Source organism: Rhinolophus sinicus, linkage group LG17 (assembly GCF_036562045.2).
Source record: "Rhinolophus sinicus isolate RSC01 linkage group LG17, ASM3656204v1, whole genome shotgun sequence".
NCBI lineage: Eukaryota > Metazoa > Chordata > Mammalia > Chiroptera > Rhinolophidae > Rhinolophus > Rhinolophus sinicus.
The window spans coordinates 9,047,385-9,069,727 of record NC_133766.1 but is presented as its reverse complement, the minus strand read 5'-3'; the positions used below and the strand labels follow the sequence as shown (position 1 = coordinate 9,069,727).

The window sequence follows — 22,343 nt, the reverse complement described above, 5'->3', positions numbered from 1 at the left end:
ACTTCCTTCTAAATTTCTGCACACACAGTAAAAAAAAAAAAAAAAAAAAAAAAATTATAGTTACCAAAAAAGCATTCTATGTCATAAGAAATGAATAAGATATTCTCCCAGAAGAGGCAAAAGTAATGGTATAAAAGGCACAGAATTATGGACAAGGCACATAATCAATTCATGAAAAACTCCAAAACAGCGATCCGACAAAGAAACATAGCGCAGTTCAGCAACACAAACACTGCATTCAGGACTGATTAACTGTTTGCTTTGAAAACAAGCCAAATTTTTATGTTCATCACAAGGGATAACATATTTTCTCTTGGCAATAAAACATGGTATCTAAATTTATTACTGCTGGAGCCAAAGACAAAAAATACCACTACCATCAATGAAAAACTTGAAAATTGTCTATAAGAGATTTGTTTCAATGACATTAGTGATGTAATTCCAATAAAAAACAAAGAACTTGGTTTTCAACATATTCAAGAACTATGATTATGTGACCGTGGATTAAAGAATATTAACCTAACTTCAGTAGTGGTTACTATTAACAGATAAATCTGCCCAGGATAAAGTTAGCATGTGGCTTGTCTATCTGAACTAACTTAATACTAAATAATGTCATATTGAGAGGAAACAAAAATAAGTGAAAAATAGCTATATTTCGGGGAAGTCTAATGTTTGAGTGATACTTTCTAGGTGACAAAAATTGAGAGATGAAAGAGATGAAGGAATCTGCTAAGGACACAGTCATTGAGGATTACAGGCAGAATCACACTCCCATCCTTAGGTCTCTCAGGAGGCCAACCAGAGAAATAAGAACAGGGATCTGTGTATGGCCTTTGGCAGCATCCCTTTCCCCCTCATGTCAGGAAATAAATACAATGCTTTCTATCTCATTGGCAAGAGGAAATCAGGCCACAACACTGATTTTAAGAACATAAGTTTTGTCCTTACAGCTTTTCAGGCTTGAATTTGTAAAATTTGATTATTATGGACCACACTTTATCCTTGTACCATCAGTTGTTGCATAATTTAAATTTTCCCCTACAAAACATTGAAAATTTTCTAAAACTTTCATGATGCGTATTTTAAATTTTACACCATGAAAAACATGAAGTTCAACAGAATACGAATTGGAAAACGCTGACACTATATTGTGCATTCTTGTTCAGTGTTCAGTGGGACCCACTATTGAGTGCTATTAAGTGCCAAGCATGTTCTTTGTAAAGAAGTTCTCCAAACAATGCATGAAGTTGCATCTTTAGTAAACAAATTTCATTCATCACAATTTTTCCTATGAATGCCAATAGTAACAAACACCTATGTATTCTGTTTTTATATTTTTGAAGAGATGACTACACTTGTTTTGCACTAAATAACAGTAAAACAGACAACTTTACCAACGAATTTATTTCTGTAAGGGCAGAAGGATAGAACTACTGTTGGTGTCAGAGGACCCAGCGTATAGAGCTCTGCCTGTTGCTCACCGTTCCACACAGGTGAAAGATCACAGTGTGTAAGAGAACTGGCCTGAGGGCCAGATTACTAGGTTCAAATACCAGCTGTGCCATTTACTACTTGCAGGGTCTCGGAAAAGCATTGCCTCAGTTTCTTTAAATATTAAAAAAAGAATAACAGGGATAATGATTGTACCTAGCTCATAAGGTTAAGTGAGTAAATGTCTGCAAAGTGCTTAGAACAGTACCTGGCACAAACCACTATGTAAGCATTTGTGGAGTAAAAAGTAGTATTCTGTATGTTTGGGGGATGTGGGCTATAAAACAGTGGGGGGGGGGAATGAGAACAATTTTTATATTTCATCCCTCAAAAAACTTACCTCTTCGCTATAAAAATCTTTACAATGTCTTCATTTACCAGGACTCACAAGTTATTATCACCTCAGATTCTCTGAAATCTTTTCCTTTTCCTTGCATTTATAGAAATGTTTGATTCTTTTACCAGGGAACACTTTCAATGTGTTCATTGCATTGTCCAGAATACATCCCACTGCAACTATAATCGTGTGAAAAAGTCTGTAACTTTGTCAGAAAATATTCCTCTTACCAAGAGTACCATTCAGTCTTTTGTTCCATCTGCAGAGAATATTTGAAATAAGATACTACATACCCTATCCCATAACCATAGATGCCTTGATAAGAAAATGCTGACATTGTAAATTACCCAAGGAGAGGTGTAAATGGAATGCTTTTGTGAAATAATTTCCCAGTAGGTATATAGGACAGTCGCTTGCAGAATCTTGGGTATATAACCCAAGCAGCAACATTAAAACAACACCTTACTTAATGATCGTCATGTTATGGGCTGATATTTACCCAGTTTTCTGAACTTACCAATCAAACAATTTTGAGAAAAGATTTGTGCAGGGCTTACTAGCCACCTGACAATAATGCTGCAATACACATAAAGTGGAACTGTAAATAAACTAGTGCTTTCATTTTAGCATTCAACCACACGTATACTTTTCCAGAGACAAATGAATGACTCTGATAACTTAAGGCAATTTAATCAACAATATTGTCAACCAAGATTTCTTAACTGTATAATAAGTGCTGATCTAAATATTGCTGGAGATAGATTTGTCTGTTTTGTGATAGTAAGAAGTACATCCAAAGTGGCTAAAGGAAAGGTGTTGAATTTCATCAAAGTAATTTTTTGGTGTATACTGCATTTCTGATTACATTTTTATTTTCGCTGCTATCGGTGACCTTTTTTTAATGAAAAGAGCTGTTCTCACCAAAAATTTGGCATCGTGAGAATGTTTGTCATAATCTATTAAACTATGCATAATTAGTATTTAAAATCTAAAATTACAGTACACTAATTAAAAATTAGAAGGGGTTTTTAATGTGTTCATACATTGATTATTTATAACTCAAATTATTTTTTCTTACAGAAAATACAGCAAAACTGGCAGAGAGAGAGAGAAACTAACATTTAATGAGAACCTACAATGTGCCAGCACTCTGCTGGGGAACTTAATTTTAATATCTTATTTTCCATAACCCTGTGAAGTAGTAACTATCACGCTGATTTTATACGTTCAAAAGGCTGTTTGCTTAAATTACACATTACTTTATCCTTAAATTACACATTTCTTTATCAAAGTAATATATGTATACTGTGGAAAAAAACAAAATCAACCCTCCTTAAAATCAAACCAGCTAATAAAAACTAGCAACCCTATCACCCACCCACCAAAGTCATCCCTCTTGTTAATTTTTAGCTTTTCCTTTGGTATTTATCTCAACATTTCTAAATAAAACCTAGTATTATAAGAATATTATTTAGAAATGTTGAGATTAGGTTTGGGCAGGATGATCTCTCAGCCAGCCACACTGCCGGCATCATGGATGGGACTTCCTTCATGGATATTCTGGGGATTTGTCGTCTTCTTGTCCTTCCCGATTTCCTCCTCCTATTATTTGACAGATACTTACCTTGGAATACAGTGCAGTTTAGAAACCTTGTCCACGTGGAGCTTTCGGGGTACTGCTCCATGGTCTTTGCTTCTAATATTAACGTCAGGAAGTCAGATGCCACTCTTCTTGAAAAGCAATATAGGGTATTTTTGATTCTGAAAATTTTTAGGAGGCTCTCCTCAAAACAGATGTTCTGAAATTTCCTGAACAGGTGCCTTAATGTGGGTCTGTCTTTGTTCATTATGCTGAACACTTGAGAGACCCTTTTAAACTGGAAAATCCTCACGTGCAGTTCTGGGAAATTTTCCTTCAGGTCTTTACCAAATGTCCCTTAACTAGGGAGGCTTTCCCTGATCATCTCATATAAAATAATGGTCCTTTTCCCCTTCTCTACCTACAGCCTTCTCTAGACCCTTTACCCTACCGACATCGTACCTCATTTCTCCTCCATCACATCAGTCATCATATAACATATTGTAGAGCTGTTTAGTTTTGTCAGTCTACTCCTCCCAGAATGGAAGGTCCATGAAGGCAGGGGCTTTGATTTGTATTGCTGGCTGCAGTATTTTGAATACTTTGTTCACACAGGCCAGAACAGTCTGTGGCACGTAATAGGCATTTTAAAAATATATACTTGATGGATGGAAAAAATAATTCCATAAAGCAAAGTAATTTGCTAAGTTAGTCCCTCTGCAGGGCTTTGAATCAGGATCAAAATTTAGTTGGGGACGGCAAGAAAGGCACAAGGGCTCAGAGCTACCTGCCAATGTTTAAGTCATTCTTTAACTAGAAGTAGCCAGTGGGTAACTGAGACTTGTACAGTGATGGGGAGGCACCATAATAAAGTGGATATGAAGTCATACAGATCTGCGTTTGAATTCTGGTTCTGCTAATTTGGTGGCATCAGCACTCAGTCTATATGTACATGAGGACAGTAACTGTACCCGTCTCACAGGACCACTGCCAGAAACAGGTGAGATGGTACGCATCCAGACCTCAGCATTATGTCTACCTGGGCTCGCTTCTTGTTTCTTCACATTTGTGACTATTCTTTATTTTTATTTTAAAAATATAAAGAGATAAATTTGAGGCGGTAATCATTGAGAGTAAGAAATAGAAAGAATCAGAGACTCACACTTAAAATGAGACATGTCATGGTACTTTATCCTAAAAAAAAAAAAAATGATAGGAGATGAGATAAAGTTTGTAAAGCATACTAACTATTCAAGAATTTACTGAATTTATCAGAAAGAAAATAACCACGTGTATTAGTTTCCTAAGGCTGCTGTAGCAAATTACCACAAACTGAGTGGCTTAAAAGCAACAGAAATTTATCTCTCATAGTTATCTGGAGGCCAGAAGTCCAAAATTAAGGTGCAGGCAGAACTGTATTTCTCTCCAAATGGCTTAGGAGAGAATCCTTCCTTGCTTTTCCCAGATTCTGGTAGCTTTGGGCGTTCCTTGGCTTGTGTCTATGTAACTCCAATCTTTGTTTCTGCTTCACAAGGCCTTCTCCTCTGTCTTTGTCTTCCCATCTCTGTATCTTATAAGGACAATTTATCATTGGATTTAGGAGCCATCCAGATAATTCAGGATGGTCTCGTCTCAAGATCCTCAATTTAGTTACTTCTGCAAAGACCCCTTTTCCAAAGAAGGTTATGGTCACAGGTTCATGAGATTAGGAAGTAAACATGTCTTTTTGGAGGCCACCATCAACCAACTACACCAGGCACACACTTTGTTCTTCCTTTGGATTTTGTATTGTGTATTCTTATTGGATTTTCTATGTGGTTTTTCTAGCTACAAGAACAACAAGGTTGTCTTCCTGCCAATTATGCCTTTAGATTCAACAACAGACTGTTATTAATTACAGTCTCCATGGTATTGTTTTCTGACACCCAGTTTCTAATTTAAAAAGACTTCCTAGCCTCAAGAATGCTCCTGCTAATTTAATGGATACTAAAATACAGTGTGCTTTTTCAAAGCTATTTGAGAGGCCCACAAGGGCAGCCACTAAACTTATATATATGCAAATACTAGGTTTTGCATATATATAAGTTTGGTAATTTTTAAGTTTCATTCAAAATAGAGAAGAAATGTTGGTTAGAATGAGCTTATACTATTTACCTGGACAATGTTACTACAGCAAACTGGTACTTCGGTAAGGGCCTTACAATATGTATATGATGGCATCTTAGTTTACTCCATAGGGATAAGTGCTATGCTTCTGACTGTCCCTAGAAAGAAGACCTATAACTTAAATCATATGGCCAAAAGTCCTCAGAAAAGAAAGCAAGCTACGGAAAATGGAGACAAAAATGATTATAGTGAGAAAAATAGAATTTTATTAGATATTTTTTCTGAGACATAAACCTTTGGTACAATCATCAATTCTGAAGTAACATGGCATTGTTACCAATAAAGTGGAAACAGGATACTTTTTGAAAGACAGATATATATCAAAGGATGATTTCTTAGAGTCTAATGACATTTCTTCTGAAAACCCATTCATGGATTTCACTTATTAACAAAGAACAAGAGGGAGGGAAATTTCTGCTAACGAAATTTTTCATCTCTTCTTATTCCCTGATACAACATACCTTTGTTTGATCTATGGTTCACCATTTCGAATGTGGAAAATGCACGGACCAGCCTTTGTATGGGCACATGAGATTCCACAAGATTAATTTTTCTTTAAATTGCTATGTCAATTAAAAAAGGAGAATAGTACTGCAATGGACTATGTGTTGGTGTCCCTCCAACATTCATGCGTTGCAATCCTAGTCCCCCACGTGATGGTGTTAGGAGGTGGGGCCTTTAGCAGGTCATTAGGTCACAAGGGTGGAACCCACATGAATGGGATCCGTGCCCTTTTAAAAGGAACCCCAGAGAGCTCCCGTGCCCTCTTTCCACTATGTGGGGAGACAAGAAGTTGGCAGTCTACAACTGGAAAAGGGCCCTCAGCAGACCCCATACCTTGGACTTGCCAGCCCCTTGAGCTGTGAGAAGTAATTGTTTGTTGTTTAAGCCCCCCCTAGTCCATGGTATTCAGGTATAGCAGCCCAAGCTAAGACAAATACTATACCTGAGTGTATTACTTGGGCATAAATACAACAGAGCAGGTAAATTCATTGCTAAGCCCTGAGAAAGATGACGAAAATATCAGTATAGTTCTAATTTACTAACCAAAGCAACACATTTAGTCATATAAGCTCATCTTTTACCTATAACTCTATGCTATATCACTGATGCCAAGCATTATTAAAAGAGGCCAAATTTTCTCCTCATTCCTATTCTGCACACAGTTTCTTTTGGGAAGGCTTATCTATCACTGTGGAACTGTCTAACTTTTAGTGGCTACTCCAAGGCTATTTTTATCTAATTGTTATGTGCGCTGCCAATGCTTTTTAATGCATTTTTCTATGTCCTCTTACTTTCACTTACACCCAGTGTATCATTTCATTGGCTCCTTCACTAGCTTATTTGGTTCCTAAGACATACATCTAAAAACTTCTCTCCAATTTTTACTTTAAAAAAGTAATTACAAAAGATTTGTTTAAATATGTTTTTGACTCTTAGATGTCACTACTCTGATTAAAGTGAGAGGGAAAAAAATCTAAAGGCCTTTAAATGGAAAAAAATGAGCTGATATAAAATAATAATCTTTATTATTACCAGCTCTTTTTCTAACTCAGTCTTTCTTTCATTTCCTTCCTATCCTATGAATTCATATTCTTTTCACTGTTTTCTACTCTGAATTTTTCCTATGTATTCTTTACTCTCTAGAGTTAGAAAAAACATGCCAAACTCAGACAAAACAAGAATTATTCTGTAAGCAGAAGGAAAAAAAATGAAATGGATGGGAATTTCCTGTTATGCTATATTAAATATCAATTAAAATGAGAAAAAAGTTAACATGCAAATTTCTGAAGACAACAGGAAAGAGAATAGGCTGTAAATTTCAGAGAAAAGAAAGTAATCAGAACAATCCAGTAAACACAGTTTTATGAGAAACTTCAGAGCTTTCTCTCCTAAGTATTGTTACTATAGAAATCCCAGGGCAGATGGGTGCGGAGAGGGTCATAACAAAACATGCTTCATCCCTGGAGGCAGCTCCAATCTGTTTTGGACACAAACTCAACCAGATTTTCCACCAATCTGATTCATAAATCCTTCTGTTTGAAATATAAACTGAAAAGGATTTGGTAATAAACAGCTTAGCCAATCCTGGACAACAGAGACAGAGACGATAGAGACAGAGAGACAGAACTAAAGTAAGTAATGTTTAGCTAATTTTGCTCAACTTGTCTGAGTCATATGTTTTTCCTTTTGGAAAAGGTTCTATGGCAGCCAAGGGCCTAGATGAGCCTCAAAAATAAGTCTCAAGATGCTTTATAAACAACTCTACCCCCATGTTTCTACCTCCATCACACAACAGAAAGGTGAATGATGACTGTACATTTGAAGAAAGGAATTCACCAAACTGTACAAGTAGAAAGTGAAAAAACAAACAAGTAATGAGATACAGAGGCAGGATGCTTCCTAAGAGGTCACACCTCAAATTTCTTCATTGGGTTGATTTAAACCTGTCCAAGCAAAATGAGAAACATTAACACCTGCTCTACTATCTCACTGATTCCATGATAGATACGTTAAATCATACGCACAGCATTTATGATCCACAGAAAACGCGTTCCCCAGCATTAAGTCAGCTACATTTTATGTAACAAAGAGGCAAAGAGAAGAAAATACCCTTTTTAACATTCCTGGAAAATCCAATAGAGGTTACTTTTATAATCCATTAAATTATAATCATCTAACATAAAAATGTCAAGAAGATTTTGTCTTTTTTAGTCAGATTCAATTTCTCTTCTTTACTGCAGATAAATAAAAACTAAGCTGTTTTAATGGCCAACTTAATACCCTGCTACAAATTAATGACCGGAGAGTGAGAAGAAACTTAGCTAATTTTTAAAGCAGTACATTTTAGTAATGTGAAAGCCATTGGTTGGCATCAACATAATATACCCTTCCAGTTAATTCTCTCCGATTTTAGTTCATTGTTGTCCCTGTTTTTGAAATACATCATAAAAAACTGAAATGCATCTTCAGTACAGACAGCCTTCTTCTTCCCTTTTTTCTCTTCCTCTTCCTCCTAATGATAGGTGTTAGTATTGCCATTATTATTATTTAAGAATAATAACTCATTCATTTGATTAAAAGTTAAAAGGTTAAGAAGTGTTGTATAATGAAAAGTTAATCTCCCTCCTACTCCAGGTCTCTAGTTTTCTCTCCAGAAGCAAGCACTGCTAAAGGTTTCATACATACAGTCTAGTGTTACACACACACACACACACACACACACACACACGTGACATTTTTTACACAAATCATAGCATACATACATATTTCTGCACCTGCTTTCTCCCCTCTCCCTTTAACAATGTAATGTATCTTGGAAATTGTTTCAAATTATTACACATGGAGCTACTTTCTTTTGCACAGGGGCACAGTAGCCCATTATATAAATTTAACGTAATTTATTTAAATGGCCTCCTACGGATGGATACTTGGGTTGTTTGCTCTTGTGTTAGTAAAAAGAACTATGTGATGACTGTGTGAGTAGATGTGTAGGGCTGTAGATGTAGACTGCCTCTGGGGCAAAGAGGACAGAAACTTTTGCCAAAATGCATCCTGCAGATTAATGGACTAGAAAGCTTGTTTCCTCCTATCCTTCCAAAACACCTTTATCTCTAATATCATAGGTAAAAATCAGTCACTTGCTGTATTTTAATTTGCTTTTATTAATTATAAATGAGGTATAACATCTGTTTCTTGTGTTTAAGTGGCATTTTAATTTTCTTTTTTATGAACTATAGATGCCTTTCCCTATTTTAAAAAAGGTTTCACATATTAATAAAGTAATATATGCACAGAGTCTACTGATTTTATAAGACTTCTTAAAAACAAAATAAAAACACAAAAGAAAAACCCAGCAATCCCCAGCCCTCTTCTTCTAGCACTTTTCCTTCCCCAGAAACAACTACTTTTATCTTTTAGCCAATTCTTTCGGTAGTTACCATCAAGTCTTAAGTAATATGGTTATACTGATATTTTTTATGTTTCCATTTCAGACATCATCTATTGACTTTCCACTAAGGCAGATGAGAATTCGATCCTTTCCTCCTGCATTACTGCCCCGGGAGGTATACATACACTTCCTACTCTCTCGCTCTCCCCATGCAGTCACACAGTAACTCTGGGGAGGACAAACAACACTGTGACTGCTTACAGTGCACCACACTGTAAATCCTACTCGTATGTATAACATAACATAGTGGTCAAGAGCACAGAGCCTGACAGCAGACTGCCTGGGTTCAAATCCCGTCTCTGCCTTTTATTAGCTGTCTAGTTCTAGAGGCAAGTTACTTAACTTCTCCATGCCTCGGTCTCCTTATCTGTAAAACAGTACCTGGTGGGTTTACAAGGACTAAAAAAAGGTCAGGTATATTAAGTACGTGTCCTGTAGAAGGTGCTACATAAGCATTCTCTATGTCCAGCACTATTTTTTTGTTTCCTCTGTAATTATTGTCCGATTATTCATTTGTTTAGATTTCTATGTGCTTATTGTTAAGTCAATCCCAAATTTGCTTCCTGTTGTTTAAGTGTATTCAGTTACATCAATTTTGTCTTCTTGGAGCAGTCCTAACGATAGCCTCTGACTGCTCCAATTGGAACTGGATGTCTTCATTCTACAGTTGGCACAGCGCTGTTCAGCTCCATGTGTTCTATAGTATTATTGTCCCAAGGATTCCCTCTGTCTCTCCCCTGTGCTGGATCTCCTGTCCTATATCCCATGTCCTGCTTATTCCTGCTGAAGAATATATTCCATTAGCTTAAAGAGAAATGATGTGCAGGAGGTAATTTTAAAAAAAATCTTACAGGTCTGAAAATATATTTTATCTTCATGTGTGATGAATGGCTTACGGCTAGATGCGGAATTCTCAGAAGTTTGAGGGTACTCCTCATGGTTTTCTAGCTCCTGATCTTGCTGATGGGAAGTGTGAAGCCATTCTGGTTTCTGATCCTTATTAGGTAATCTGTTTTTCCTTTCTTTGGAAGTTTGTAATACTCTTTGTCACCAGAGACAAAGTGAAATTTCCCGAAAATGGGCCTTGTCACAGGTACTCAGTAAGCCCTTCCAATCTGGAAACTCATATCCCTCAGTTATGGGAAATTTTCTTGAATTATTTTGCTAGTGATTTCCTCCCCTTGTTTTCTTTTTCTGGAACTCATTGTTCTGATGTTGGATATCCTAGACTGGTACTCTAATTATTTTATCATTTTTTTCCCCTCTACATTCTTGGATATTCACTTATTTTCATCTTCGAACACTTCTACTGAATTTTATTTCTGTTACAATATTTTTTTTGAATACACAGAAGCTCTTTGGCTTTGTATAACATTCAGTTCTTGTCTCACTTTATCTGAGGATAGTATTTTATCTGAGGATAGTGATGATTTTTAAAAATTTTATTAAATTTATTAGTGACATAGGTTAATAAAATTATATAGGCTTCAAGTATATAATTCTATAATACATCATCTGTATATTGCATTATGTGTTCACCACGCAAAGTCAAGTCTCCTTCCATCACCATATATTTGACCTCTTTTACCCTCTTCTACCTCCCCCCACCCCTCTTTCTCTCTGGTAACTACCATACTATTGTCTGTGTCTGAGTGTTTGTTTGTTTGTTTGTTGCTTTCAGTTTTATATCCCACATGAGTGAAATTATATGGTTCTTGACTTTTTCTGTCTGACTTATTTTGCTTAACATGGTATTCTCAAGATCCATCCATGTTGTCGCAAATGGCAATATTTCATCTTTTTTTTTTTTTTTACGGCTGAGTAATATTCCATTGTATATATGTATCACATCTTCTTTAGGTGATTTTTTTTTTTTTAAGCAGTCTATTCCCTGCCCCTTCTCTGTTCCTCCAAGTTTGTTTGTTCCTTTTGGCTTTTCTCTTTCATACTAAAGGCTTTTCTTCAGATGTCTGCTAGTCTTAGGAATGTCAGTATCTTTAGATCTTTCCTCTTGGGGTAAATACTCCAAATAGTACTCTTCTTATCACCTGCCTGGAGGGTAAAGGCAAGTGAGGGAAGACAGGTGGAGGAGTTTCATCATTCATGGGCAGATGCTCACTTAATCCCCTTGTGCTGGGAAAGATCCCTGCACTCGCAGCTTTGCCTGGCATGCCCCAGTCCGAGACCCCTGTAGTTTTCACAGCCAGCGAATTCACCTGCAGTCCTGTATTAGGGTAGAAGATACCCTGTCTATGGGGGTGGGAAGAGCAATTGTTCAGTGGAATGGGGAAGAGGAGAAGAGCTAGGTGTTCGTGATACCATCAATTCCTGAAGATTCCATGGTAAAAATCAGGTTGGTTCTTGGCTCTCTTCAGTGTCAGATTGAAATTTGGCTTTCTCTAGTCAGCCACGTCCTTTACCACACTCCATTTGCTAGCCAGCTTTCAATGTATTATTATTATTTTGTGATTGTTTTCTTCTTTCTCCTCTCATTAGCCTTGAAGGGCCATGTCTTAAAAAAAAAAAAAATCCCTTTACTATTGTTGTAGTGGGGTTTCTGGAAGGAATACAATTAGATGCTTATGTTAAATCCACCATCTTTATCCTCAGAAGTCCAGGCTGAATCCAAAAATTCATTTCTTCTTCCCACCCAATTCTCCAACGACCACAGTGGTTTACGAAGACTAATATTGTCAAGAGGGGCTCCTGGCCTGGGATCACGTGTGAGCGGACTCCACTCTGGTGTCCGTGGGCTCCAGTCCCCACAGAGCTTGAATGCACAGGCCGGGCTGTCCACATGCAAGTTTGTGGGGCCTAATTTGAAAATTCTACCCTGGCCTTCTGGATTATTATAAAAATATACAGCCAAGGTTGAAGGGTAGAACATATTTTATTTGTTAAAAAAAAAAAGTTTGTTAGACTAACGTAAATATTAAGACATATGATACAGCTTCGTAAACGTAGCAAGTAGCTGGCCTACCGTTAAACGTTGACTTCCTTCATGATTTATCCTTCCCCATGTCCTCATGCTTTACAGCAACCCTCGCAATAACGCACACAAATGGCTTAATGAACCAGAAAAGGAATCCTTTAAGACACTTTACTGCCATCTGCTGGACATTTTATGAAATAACTACAAACCAATGCTGAGAGACAAGGACAGGCCCCCGAGTTGTTGGACAATGCATAATTTGCACAACCGGAGGGGCAGCGCTGCCTTGGAGCCAGCTTTCACAGAAGGGGACAAATCTCTACCATGCCAGGATGACGATGGGGAGGAAGACAAAAGAGCACATCAGGAATCCAAACTTCCACTTACATGACAGAAGGCACTGTGCTCTGGCATGTTGACTGAGAACTGAGAACTGACTCCCTCATAGGACAAAAATGTTCTCACTGCTAATCTAAATCTAGCTCAAAGAGTAAAACAGAAATTGGCTTTAGGAGAAAATACTAGTTTTTATCTTATTCATACTAGTTTTGAGTTCCAAATAACTAACTTTCAAAAGGAATTTAGGAATGTTTTAAAAAATAACTCACATTTTGGAATTCAATTGGCTAACAAATACAAGCAGCTTTTTTGTAATGGATGAACCTGATCAAACTTGGTTGGTAGTAAGGTCGGTTCTGTTACAATGCTTGCCCTGAAAACGTTAATGTCCCACACATTTGCCATACTAGGCACGATTACACAAATTTTTTTTATTTTACAGATTTCATCTGTGAGAAACACTAGGTGAACAAAGAACACTCAGCTGAACCGAGCCACATATGAAGCCGCAAAATGTATGCGCATGTGCATACCTGCACACATGCTGTAATACACACACTCACCGGCGACCTCACTTTACTGCCTGTGTTATGAGCCGTTCCCCTCCACATGTGGTATAACAAGGTTCTATTCAATTTCCAAAAACCCCTCCCTCTATCCTTTCACAATAAACTTTAAAACTACTCTGATGCCCACTCACACAAGTAAATGTCAGGATTTTGTCAAGTGAAAGCGTTGTATTTGTTGTAGTATTTATGTATTTCTCAACCATTTAAAACATATAAAAAAGTGGTATCTACTAAGTTCCTATCTTTAGGTGTCATCGACCAAGTTTTTGAGTATAGTGCCCCAATCCCTTTTTCCCCATAAGCCTTGTGATTTTCATTGTGCAATTTTGTACAGTACAGTGATTTTTAGAAACACATCGCATTATAGAATTGACTGTACATGGCTATTTTATCCTAGAATCGAGCCCATTTTTCAAGACTAGTATCACCAGTATTACCATGTGTATCTTATAGCATCCTACAGACTTCAAAGAATAAATATATACTGGCTCATGGTTTTTAAGAAAACTCAACAATACTCAACCGAAAGCCTCAAATGAGATTATTCCAGGGCCTTCTATCTGAATTATCCATAATGGTTTTGATAATTCTTGAGTTTATTTGACTTTCCTCAAATAACTTATATGTCACTGAAATCCAGGAATGATGAACTACAAGTATAAAGGCTGAATATTCTATAGCTCTCTTAGCATGAGCTTGCTTATAGGTAATTGTGAAGTAGTTTATTTTATAGGAGGGAAAGAAGACTTGACATTTTTAGGGCATTTCAAAGAAAACCAAAGGTTGGCATTATCCATTGAGCTCGAACTTTCAGAGCTAGAAATGGCAGACTACTGATTTTTTCATAAATGTTTTGATAATTTCTATATATATATTACCCTGAAGTTCAAGATCTGCTTCTATTAAAGATATATATATATATATATATATATATATATATATATATATATATATATATATATATATATATATATAAATTTAATAGTCAATCTACATATTGAGTGCTACCATACACAGGAATTATTTATTAGCATTTTAAATTCTATTATTTGAAAAAATGGAAGGATATGTTTCTGTAATATTAAATCTTCATTACTCATTTCCCTTCCTTCAATATTATTAACATTCAGTATTTTTATAGCAGATTCTAGCATCTTGAAAATACTTCATAAATTACCTAGATACTCTCAATAAGTATCTTGATATTAAAAATTAGTCTTCATTAGTTTATAAACATAATTAGAACTGAGGCTAATTTAACAAAAACGGTAAGGGCTAAAGCTAAGGTTTGAATAATCAATAATATCCTTTAAAACTTTTTATTAAAAGTTATCCATATAATAATTTTATGAAGGCCTTGGAGAGAATATTCTGCTTTAATAAGCATTTTCTTCCATGTTTCCTCAAATTGTTATCACTTAGGTCAATAAAGTTAGGAGAACATAGGTACAAGTTTGGCTTTTCCTTAATGTCTTTCCAATTTGGTTTCTTTTTTTGGTGGTGGTATTTTAAATTTTGCTTAACTTCTTCATTTACATAAATATAAACATGAAAATTTTGGATAGCTAACTTTGACTCTAAAAGACTTTTGATATATTTTTGCCTAAGGCATGCTAGCATGTATCCAAGGCATACTATTTCCATAAAAGTATACTTCATAAAAATGTTGCCCACTGTTTAGCTTTCACCTATCCCATTTCACAGTGTTCTTGGAAGACACTTGATGGCTTTTTTTAAAAAGCTGCATTCATATAGACTACATTTACACTGAAAATGAATATTTACTAGTTCTAGTTCATGTGGTCAACTTACATACCTCCTAGTAGTGTTTGCATGCAAAAATCCAATCATCGGAAGGAATGATATCCTTTTGAAAATTCAGGAAATCATGCTTTGCATGGTTTAAATTTGGGGAACAAGATTTTTTTTTTGATGAATAAATTGAAATCTGGATATTGTCACCAGGGGAAAATAGTTTTTTCTAGGTTTTCTAACTCTGGAAATGGGTGCTTTAGATGTGACGTTCACATGCTTTAAGAAAACATCCAAATTCTGGAAAAGAATTTGGTATATCAAGATCTGTTTTTAATGCCAGCGTAAATACAAGTTTTAGTATCTTGGGTAATCTGTCAACTGTTGAGTGCAAGAGTCTGAGAGCTACGGAGGACATTCTGTGCTTGACCACCACCCCCATTCTGCGTGCACACTTTTATAAGTTCTCGACATGTATCAGGTTTCTCATCAGTGTAAATTTGCTCATGTTGAACAATGTGTGAGGCACAAATATAGGCCTTCCCGTCTTCTCACATTCAAAAGTTTTTTCACCAATTAGAAATCTCCGATGTACAGTACATTGGCAGTCACATGACAGTCCTTCACAGACCCTTTACATTCATAGGGCTCCTTTCTGCTATGAATTCTCTAAAGGAGGGTGAAAGGCACATGTTTTTCATGAGTGGGCATTTCTCCATAGCTGACTGCCTCATATCTAAAATAAAAAATGTATGCCATGGTTTTACACCTGCAAAATCTGATCAGTTCTCCTTGGGGTTCTTCTACCGGAGAAGAACAAAGAGAATCCAGAGCTTGGAAAGTGTGAGAACCATGCAAAACCAGAAGGGCTTCCCCATACACACTTCATTTGACTTACGTATTTGGAAACAGAATTCTGGATTTTTCCTCCTTCTTCTCTGATCTGTCCTTTGCTAGTGCTTCCTTGTCTTCTGAACCTCTGGGTGTTACATGAGGGCTTAGCCTTGGACTTCTCTCTTCTACCTACACACATTTCCCTGGTGATTTCATTCAACCTCATGGCTTTGAACAACATCTATTTGCTAAAGGTGTGCGATCTGTATCTCTAGTCTGTGTCTATCCCTTGATTTCCACACTCCCATATTTCCACCTGGGTGTCTAATGAGACCCCCAAACTTAACATGTCCAAAATTGAGCTCCTGGTCAATCCCACTTTCCACCTTGCTTCTCCCACAGTCTTTCCAATTTTAAAAATAACAACTTCATTCTTCTAGCTGCACTAGATAAAATCCTTCACTCTTCTGTTTCTCACTTCCCACATCCAATCCAACAAGCAAATTCTCTTGGCTTACCTTCCAACATATACAGAATCTGGTCACTTCCCAGCCTTTCCACTACTACCATTACGGTCCAAGTTCCATCGCCTCTTGCCTAGATCACTGCAACAGCATCCCCGTTGGTCTCTGCACTCCCAACCTTACATCCCTCCTCTCAGTATAGAAGCCAGCGGCTCCCATCTCACACAGTAAAAGCCAAAGCCCTTATGATGACCTACAAGACCTTCCTGATCTGCTTGCCAGAGAGCTCAGTGACCTCCTCTCCTACTATCCCTCCCTTGCTCATGCCACTCCAGCTTCACTGGCAGCTATGGTGTTCCTGGAACACTCCAAGCATGTTTCTACTTTATACTAGGTTTTCCCCTGGGTGGAACCCCTCACCCCCAGGTATCCACATGCTTTACTCCCCCATACTTTTATCGGATCTTTACTCAGATGTCATTTAACAGTGAGGCATTCTTTGGTCACCTTAGCTAAAAGTATACTTCCTTGACATTTGCTGTTCCCATTCCCTACTTTATTTTTTTCTTTGTACTTATCACCATCTAGCACAGTATATATTTTACTTATTACTCTTGCTTATTGTCTGTCACTCCTCAATATAATATAGGCTCTACAAGGGGAGAGGGTTTTGTCTCTTTTTTCACTGTTACATTTCGAGTGCCTAGAACAACATCTGGCACACGGTTGTCACTCAATAACCATTTGCTGCATAAATGAATGGTTTTAAAAAAATAAAAAATCGATAAAAGCCACACGTTATAATATACCACAATAATAAAAGATATTGAGAATAGTCATCAATAACCTATCTTCGTAATTACAGAAGAATCTTTTAAAGGCAGAAACTTTATCTTACATCTCTTTTCATTCTTAGGGACTGGCATAGAATGTTACATATACAGCAATTCCTCAGTTAAATATTTGATAGCAGGAAATTTTGCACTAGGAGATAAAAATAGAACAACAGAATAATTATCTAATTCAACATTAGATTGGCATATAAGAAAGAATGACTCTAAAAGTAGTCTTTTCCCCTCTAATATTTATGAATAATAGCTTTTAGTGCTAATTCAGAACAGCCACTCCAAAAATGATCATGAACTGCCGTAAGTCAAGAAGGCTACTAGACTTGTCAAGGACAGAGGGTGGAGGACTGGCTCTGGACTAGACACCTAGGCCGCCCCCTCTGAGTTGTCTTTGGACCAGTACCTGGAATGCTGGAGATATTTAACATTTTACCATCTAGTTCTCTCTCCTATAAAATTATAATAGTACTTCAGACTATTACACTTCCTCAAAATCAAAATGTTTGTGGGTCAAAGCTTGTCAAAGGTTCCTAGAGAAATGACAGAGTCATCAACATTATGAATATGACAGCAAAGGAGTTGAAAGGTGACTCTGAACCAGACCAATTTACACAGAACTTGTATGTGAAATATAAACAGACTATATATACACTGGTCACACCCAGACAGGTTTGCAATATAATTTAGGCCAACACCTAAACTAGTTTCGACACATGGTACGGACATACAATGGAAATAAGATGAGAGGAAAATTTGAATTCTCCAAGTATGACTCTTTGGAGAAAAGTGTTTGCTAACCTGACTAATTTCCAGAAAAGCAACAACTGTTACAGGATAAAAAAAAGAAATAAAGGATTCAAATTCTGACCAAGAATTCTGAGTTCCATTTAAAATATGAAGAGAAACGAAGAAAAGGCAACAACAAAGAAACCCCCAAACCCTAATTTTCAAAAACACAACCAAAATCACAGAATTATCCATATTAACCAACATAGAGACAACAAATGGTTCTGTTTTATCTACCTACCAAATGTCTATGACTATGTGTAGGTTGACTAAGTAAATAATAATGCAACAATACAAAGCACTTTTTACTTTTCAAACCCTTTCATTATTTTATTTAATCTTAATTTTGTTCCTGTATAATTACCTGACCTGTCTAATTATCTAAATATCAATCAGTAGCATGCAAAACATGAAACAGAATACATTTGGTAGGAAACAGGGAAAGAGCTGCTTTGATACTAACATTAATTTCTTAGTGTATAACAACTCATGTGGGTCTTTTGAATTCTCTCTTCTGTCACTCCTCCAGAAGACATGGAATATATAAAATTAGCTGACATGGGATATATAAAATTAGCTCAGCAAAATTACCCCGATCTGACATTACATTATACAAGACAGCATCAGTAGCTGTGTGAACAAGACATAAACAACTCAATACTCTTTCTACACAATACTGGCTCCCCAGTGAATCTCAGTATTTCAAAAGATCACCTAATGGTCTTTCAGAATTTAAAGCTGAGCAGTAACCTCAGAAACAACACATCATCCAACTTGCTAGAACTGTACAGCAAACTTACAATGCTTAGATAAATTTTATCTCTGTAAAATAATTTTGCTGACACTTGGTTATAAAGAATAGAACTTTCTAATGACCTCTACCTCTCGGTTAACAATCTATCTTTCAACGAGCTTCCTTAACAGGAAATGCAGGATGTTTTGTTTTATAGCAGCACGCAATAACAAGTCCGTAAATCACTGGATAAAAGCGAGGAATGTTCCTTCTATTAGCTTACCTAGTTTAGCTGCGCCCTCTGGTGGGTACTCAGGAAACTGACCCTCGGAAGGGACGCTGACAGTTCTCCTCAGGCATCGCCCCTTGGTGGAATCGGTCTGCTGCTCCTGTCCTCCCTCCGGTATCTAGTTAACCAAAAGAAAAAGAGATGAAACTTAACAGCAAGCTCACCATATCTACCTTCTGATTGAATAATGTTATTAGTTAATAAAGACGGGAGGTTGTAATTATCGGAGCAAAGGAGAAGAAATGTAGAAATAAAATATATACAATGGTAAGGTTTTACCAACCCCTTTTCAGGAAGCTTTTCTGTAAAAAGAAAACTGAAAGAGCAGGAAAGGTGAGTATGTAAATCAGCTTACTTGAAGTATGGACAAATCATATCCAGGTGTGTACCTGCTTTGGGAGCTTGGAAAATAAAACAAAACACCCACACAATTAAAAGATTCTTTTACATCAGAAACTGGTTCACAAGCTCCAATTCTGCCAAATGCTCAATAAGGTAAATGGAAATAAAAGTCAACCGGAAAGATTTAGCTCCAAAATTCTCTTTAAAAAAGGTTTTATTAGATAAAAATAATAAACTCACCCAACTTTTCCTCAATTTTAGAATTAAGCATTTAGAGATAGTTAACAAAACATGTTTTTTAAAATGGCATATATTCTTCCAAAAGTGAAATTAGTTTTTGAAATCCTAAAAAATATTTTCTTCTGGCCTAATTTCAGAAACATATCGAGTGTTGTTTCTATATGTGGGATGAGAGCTATGGATGGTACCAAAGATCACTAATGCCAGTAAGTATTTTAAAACTTACTCACAGGTTGTCCTTGTAGAGCAATGCGACGGCTCTAAATTCCTTTCACAATGAGACTTTCCTAGTAACCTTTATCAAAACTAAGAATAGTAATGGTAACTTCTTAGTTTGCCAAAATGTCAGTAATTAATCAGTTTCTAATTTCTTATGGCTCCAATATTGAAATTTCAACATATTTCAATAATAATGCACTGGGTTCTTACTAGGTGCAAAGCTAAGGGATTTTTTCACATGTGTGACATCATGAGGGAGCCATTATTATTATCCCGCTTTTACAGGTGAGGAATAATTTATTTCTACAAATGATTGCAACGGACACGTCTCACATCAACTGATCCAGAAAAGCTGGGATACATACAGGCGTAAGCGTATATGCCTGCGGCTTTGCCTCAGTAATCCAACTCCTGTGACTGGGGTCAAGGGGGTGATAGTAAGGGAAGCTCTCTGTGTTACTGAGAATGTGAAGAGCAAAGCCCTAATGTCTTCATAATGGACTGAAGATTTCCACTCCTTAGAGGCCCCCAAATTCCGCATTTTCTCATTACCATAACTATGGTTACTGCTTGCACATTGAAAAACCAAAAGGCCGAAAGTTAAGAAAGGTAAAATTCTAAAAAATACTAATAAAAGCACCAATAAAGATATGGACGCTTCCAAAAGCACTCTGTAATATAAAACTTTACAAATAGTAATCTAAGTCATCCATCCCTTTCAGGATGAAAATTATATTATCTCTACTTAAATAATTAAAAGAGTAGCACTGAGAGGTTAAATAACTCCTTCCTAGTAAGAAAGGCAAAAAAATGTGTCCTCTCCCTGCCTTAACAGTAGGAAAGAATGGGGGTAAATTTGAGGAAAATAATAGTTTGTACCTTTGAACAAATAGATGAACCTAAATAACATAGTTCTAAAAATGCCTATTATCTGAAATAATGAAGGCCTAAGCCATAAAGAAAAAAAAAGGTCATAGTTATTTTTGATATTATAGGAGGGAATAACCTATGACCTTTTCTATGGAAATTTATGAAGGCCATATTCAGGAAAAAGTAAGAAATGGCTTCTATTATCACATACCTTGTCTCTACCATGTCTAAGGAGAGGATAAATAAAATACACTAAGCTTATCTGAACCTAAAATTCACTCACAATTATTTTTTCAGAGTTCTAATGTAGACTCTTCATTTTCTGATACTGTAACTTAAAATGTACTCAAAGGTTTCATTCAAAGTATCATTCCTACAAGTTAGGGTGCTTTACCTCTGACTCCGGATATGTGGGAGAATAGTGTTGACTTTTATTTTTACGAATATTTTACTTTTACAACACTATCGACTGCTTCTTATCTAAAATATTTTTTTTAAGATACTGATCTACTCCTTGAAAATTAAAGGGATCGTATTTCAAGTATTTTCAAACAAAGCTGGGGTTCACAAATCTTTAGTACACAGCCAAAGAAAATCACTTTTAGAAAGTCAGTTTTAAAAAGCAATTTTGTCCATTCCGGTTGTCCTAGTCTAGTTTACTAGTTCACATTTATTGTTTATACTGAATTAGTCTTTAAAATCTGTATATATTCCAGGGTCTATAACTTAGGAGGAATTTTTTTGAACCTATTTGGCCCTATAGTGTGCTCCTGAATCCTCTTTTTCCCCAACGGTGGGCGGGGAGATCAAACACTTTAATTCATTCCATTTCAGGTGAGGAAAGTGGAACCCAGTAAGGAGACATGTCTTCTCAGGTATCTCAGGTATGTTTACTCACAAAGTCAAACTGGCTCTCTGATTCCCAGCCCTCTTTGTGAGTTCCAAACCATCCAGGACAATGAAAGAGCAACATGCACAAATAAATCAAGTTACTTACAAAACATTTATATATACATATGCCTCATATTTTCTATAAAATTGCCTTTCATTTTGTTCAAAATTTCATAGAAGCTAATTTCAATTTCAATCTGAGCATGTACAGATTAAACAAAATAGTCAAATAAAGGGAACCAAGATTATACTAAAAGATTGTAGCAAAAGAAAGCTCTTCAGTTATTTCTTTTCCTGAAGAATACTTAAATGATGTTCAAGTCTACTGTACCTTTAAAAGGATACAGTGGGTGTATGTGATGGGGGAAGGTATCCCTCTGCTTTAACCAGATCATAATTCTGCATTTATTGGGTGCACAGGGCTTCTGCATAAGCTTTTCCACAAAGAGCTCTTCTGCTAAAAGAGTATTTTAAAACTACTATCTTACAGAGTAAGGGCACGCTCCCTCATATAGTAAGTATACCAGGTTTTCCACAATCTGGCCTCTAAGTGTTCGGCTTCAAATTTTACATTCTAGGAACACCAAATTGCTTGCATTTCCCTAATATATTCCCTATTTTGTAGTTCAGTGCCCTTTGCTTTGTTTTTTTCTCAGCTTGAAATATTTTCCCCTTCCTTTCTCTGCTCTTCTATACCTGCCAGGTAA

General features: G+C 36.4%; 1 protein-coding gene across 8 annotated transcripts in view; it reads right to left on the bottom strand.

Moving 5' to 3' along the window:
- Positions 1-22,343, bottom strand: part of RASAL2 (RAS protein activator like 2) — a 263,139-nt gene that overhangs the window by 112,123 nt on the left and 128,673 nt on the right. For all 8 annotated transcript variants that reach the window (XM_019729474.2, XM_019729562.2, XM_074322349.1 and 5 more), the window contains exon 3: positions 19,069-19,192. In XM_019729474.2, coding sequence (XP_019585033.1) covers positions 19,069-19,192 — 124 coding nt within the window. The remainder of the gene's footprint in view (positions 1-19,068; positions 19,193-22,343) is intronic.